Here is a 4,889-nt window from a genome sequence, read left to right as displayed (position 1 = left end):
AAATTCGCGACGGTCAGGGATCCACACACAATCAATTTTCAAGAGTCTATTCAAATACGTGCGAGTTAGCGACATATCGAATTATTACAAACAGCAACCGTTCCGATTTTGAAATCTAAAAATTTTGTTGAGTTTCTTAGTGATAATTAAACATATACATTTTAAATTTAAAATTCAATCATTATTTCCTTTGAATCTACAATTATCCAGTCTCTCGCTATCTATCTCTCTTTCTTCTCCTTTCTCTCTCTCTCTTTTCTCTCTCTCTCTCTCTCTCTCTCTCTCTCTCTCTCTCCGTAACTCTCTCCGGCCGTTTCGCTGCCTCTCGTTCTCTCAGAGCAAGCCGGCGGTCAAGATTTACGAACGACAAATTTCGCTCGTTCATAAACATAAAATTTGGTCCTTCGAGCCGGATTTGGTTTCGTGAGGCGATCTGTGCGGAACTCTCGCCGAAATTATGGAGGAACTGTGTCAAAAGCAATTATCACTGTTCCATACGGTGTCAAGGGCGCTTCCCAACTTCACCAAGATTGGAAAAAACAATTACACGGCTGCGAAGATCCGATCACGAGTGACTTCATTAAAGGAAACATGGGCGCAGTGCATTCAAAATCACGCTGTTCTTCAGACTGGCATCTCAGGAGAGAAACGGAAGGACCTAGCTTATTTCAAGGACCAGATGTTCGACAAACACGAGGATGTCTATCAGAATACGTTGGACTACATGGCAGAGTGTCTCGAGGATATTGAACCACCCGGAGACCTCCTTCAGTCGTCCAGCAGAATATTCAACCAGGGTGAATACACCTCATCCTTTTCTTTATCGCATTTACCGCCGATTAAAATTCCCCCATTTAGCGGAAATTACGACGAGTGGGAAACTTTCCGCGATCGATTTACGTCGTTAATTATTTCGAATAAAGATCTTACTGCGTTCGCACGTATGCATTTCTTAGCGTCAAGCTTAACCGGCCGCGCTCTCGAATCGATTAAAACGATACCTATTACCGCTGATAATTTTGAAATAGCATGGAAAACGCTCGTTTCACGCTACGAGAATAAGCTGCGATTAATTGAATCGCACGTCAGTGATCTCTATAATTTACCAAACGTTTCACGCGAAAATGCAGTAGAACTTAATGAGCTTCGCGATAAAGCCAACCGCGCAATAGCGTCCTTAAAAAATTTAGGCCGATCTGCGGACGAAATGTTAAGTGACTTATTAGTTTTCCGCGTATCTCAACAGTTAGATCATGCGACACGAAAAGCGTGGAAATTAAAGGGAAGTGATAGCACGACAATTCCTACGTATGAAGATTTAGACAGTTTCCTCGCGTCTCGAGCTCACGCTCTTGAAGAATTAACGTCGTCCAATACAAAACCCGTGCGTTCAACAAAGGTCGCGACCACTACGGCATTTGCGACCAATGTCACATGTCCATTATGTAAAGCACCTCATTTTGTAAATAAATGCGCAAAATTCGTACAAAAAAGCCCAACTCAACGATTGGAAATAATTAAACAAGCGAATCGTTGTTTAAATTGCTTAAGTGCGAAACATGCAGTTCAGTCGTGTACAAGCAAATATTCGTGTAGAACATGTAAGAAAAAACATCATTCGATGTTGCATCGTGAATCGACGTCAGAATCAAACGGAAATCTTAATGCTACAACTGCAACCTCTCCGTCGGAGACGTCCGATACTGCGGCAATTACTGCTTTCTGTTCAACCGTTCCGTCGCGGCCCTCCGTTTTATTAGCTACAGCTCGCGTCAAGATCAGCTCTCGAGAGGCTCACACTCTCATTGTTAGAGCGCTGCTTGACCAAGGGTCAGAAATGACGTTTATCACCTCAAGACTCAGTCACGCGTTAAAATTACAGCGCGTTAACTTGCCTATCACGATTTCAGGTGTCGGAGGTATCAATGCTGGAACTTGTAGGTGGGCTGCGCCGATTAATATCTCGCCTTTCAATAAATCGCATCCCACTATTTCGGCTACCGCCTCTATTTTAAAATCATTAACTCGGTATTCGCCAGCGTTTTCCACATCGAATGTCGAATGGAAACATCTGACCGATCTCAATCTCGCCGATCCAGATCCGTTAAGCCCCGATGCAATTGATGTTCTTATCGGAGCCGATTTATACAGCGAACTTCTTCTTAACGGAATTCGAAAAGGCCCAAGCGGTCAACCGATCGCACAGGAAACAATTTTAGGTTGGGTCCTCTCAGGCCCTACATCGATTCCATCGTCATCATATCATACTATAACGGTGCAACACAGCGCGATCTCATTAAGTCTCGATAAAGAGCTTCGCCGGTTTTGGGAGATCGAAGAAATTCCCCGTCAAATTCTGCTCACGCCGGAAGAGCAACAATGCGAAAATTATTTTAAATCAACTTATTCGCGTGATTCTGACGGGAGGTATATTGTTCGCCTCCCATTTAAAAGGGGACCTCCGATCGAAATTGGCGATTCCTATAATCTTGCGAAGCGACTTACTAAAACACTACACCGACGGTTAGCCGCAAATCTCTTGCTAAAAACTGAATACACCGAATTTATGGACGAATACGAACGCTTAGGGCATATGAGAAAGGTATCGCAACCCTCCAGCGAATCTCAATGCGTTTACATTCCTCACCATCCCATAATTCGGGAAAGCAGTCTTACGACACATTTAAGAGTCGTTTTTAATGCTTCGTGTCACACCACGAATGCGACTTCTTTAAACGATCATTTACTGAAAGGCCCTAAACTCCAAAACGATTTAGCGGCAGTAATTCTTCGATGGCGACAACATCGCTACGTATATTCTGCCGATATCGCGAAAATGTATCGTCAGATTAAAATCGATTATCGCGATATTGATTACCAACGCATATTGTGGGCAAAAAATAGTAACGAATCGATACAAGCGTATCAACTCTTAACGGTCACATACGGTACAACGGCGGCTCCATATTTAGCTTTGCGCGTACTTCGCCAACTCGTCATTGACGAAGGGAACAAATTTCCTATAGCTTCTCACATTTTGCAGCATAACATGTACGTCGACGATGTATTATTCGGTGCCGACGATATTCCTATCTTGCGACAAGCTCGAGATCAAGTGTGCGAATTACTGCATCGCGGCAAATTCGAGCTTCGCAAATGGTCAAGTAATTCGTCTAAATTGCTCGAAGATATCGATACCAAGAATCATGGTTTAGCCTGTAACAAAAATCTACAATCTGATGAACAACTAAAAATTCTCGGAATCGTGTGGAATCCCTCGTTAGATGTATTTCAATTTCGGGCATCTCTTCCAACGACTCTCTCAAACACCAAACGATCGATTATGTCTACGGTTGCGAAATTGTTTGATCCCTTAGGCTGATGTACTCCAGTTACTATCTCAGCTAAAATTTTTCTGCAACAGCTCTGGCAAACTAAACTTGACTGGGATGCCGTACTCTCATCTCACCTCTTAGAACAATGGAAAACAATTCAAGCGTCTTTGTCCGACTTAAATGATTTAACGGTCGCTCGCTGGACTTATAACGGATCTGACATTTTGCGGTGCGAACTGCATGGATTTTCCGACGCATCCACAGCGGCCTATGCCGCCTCCGTGTATCTCCGTCTTCAATCTATTTCCGGCGAAATTAAAGTAACTTTACTCTGTGGAAAATCCAAAGTCGCGCCCATAAAATCTTTAAGTATCCCGCGGTTAGAGTTAGCAGCCGCCGTATTATTGTCAAGATTAATGGAATTTACGAGCACTTCTATGAATCTAACCTCCGATATTGGGGCCAAAATCTTTGCGACGCCGTCGCCCGCCTCGGGAACGCCGCTCCCGAGGAGGTGGCGTGCAAATTTGGCGGTGTCGGTAATTGGCGGTATCGGGATCTCAAAATGGCGGTACGGTATCTTAAAATGGCGGTAAAATACGGTAACAGACCCTCCAACAAAAAGGAGATAGAATATGGGCGCCAGGCGCGGTATTTACGCGCCACGATATCGAAACGGTAACGGCAAGCTCAGTTTATGGCAGAGGGGCAGAGTTCTTTGCGAAGTATTTATCGTACGGGACAGAGAGCGCTAGAATATCGTTAGGAGAGAGAAATGACTACTCAGTTATTTGGTCACAATTAATTACATATATTGAAATGTTAGAATACACACAATGAATCGTATAATCGGTTTCGCTATAAGATGGATAACTTTAATATAATACAGATAAGTTTGATATAATAACGGTAAATTTAATATAATAACGGTAAATTGAATATAATAGCGATAAAATTTAATATAATAACGGTAACTTCAATATCAGAGCGATAAATTCAATATAATAGCGATAAACTCGGTAAATATACCGGTGAATATACAAGAACGCGAGGTACACGATAAAATAATACAAGAAAGCAGATAAATTTTGAAATATAACGGTTATCTTATAAACCGCGGAAACAATGGACACATTATAACGACTGATGCGAAGGTCAGATACAATAATCTCAGAGAGGTTACTTGAAATACTGACTTCGAGTCGGAAATACAAGAAGACAAGGAAAAAAAACGGTATTAGAATAGTTTTGGCCTTTCAATAATGACGGTAATCGGAGGCCGTGAACATTAGCGGCGGAGTCTCTACCAGACTCGAGAACGAATTACGGCCGATTTCGGCTCGTACGCCGAGACGTTCGTCGCGCTAACAAATTTCGGTACAATTCTCGACTAGTTTATGGGCGGTAATCCACGTAATTAACGGTAACCAGAGTGTACGGGGATTTTACGAACAGACGATTATACGCGGACGGTTTACGAACACCCTTGGAGGCGCGAGCCTCGTGCTCAATATCGATATAAATCGAATCTGAAGTTTCACACAATGGTGACGG

At 42.8% G+C, this 4,889-nt stretch overlaps 1 protein-coding gene across 1 annotated transcript; it reads left to right on the top strand.

The window, feature by feature from the left end:
- The first annotated feature begins 457 nt into the window (after positions 1-457).
- LOC112639719 lies at positions 458-3,382 on the top strand. Its single transcript, XM_025414595.1, has one exon. It carries the CDS (start codon positions 458-460, stop codon positions 3,380-3,382), a length of 2,925 nt encoding a protein of 974 aa, XP_025270380.1.
- The last annotated feature ends 1,507 nt before the right edge of the window (positions 3,383-4,889 follow it).

Source organism: Camponotus floridanus, unplaced genomic scaffold, assembly GCF_003227725.1.
Source record: "Camponotus floridanus strain SB8 unplaced genomic scaffold, Cflo_v7.5 scaffold84, whole genome shotgun sequence".
Taxonomy (NCBI): Eukaryota; Metazoa; Arthropoda; class Insecta; order Hymenoptera; family Formicidae; genus Camponotus; species Camponotus floridanus.
This window is presented reverse-complemented; position numbering and strand designations above follow the sequence as displayed.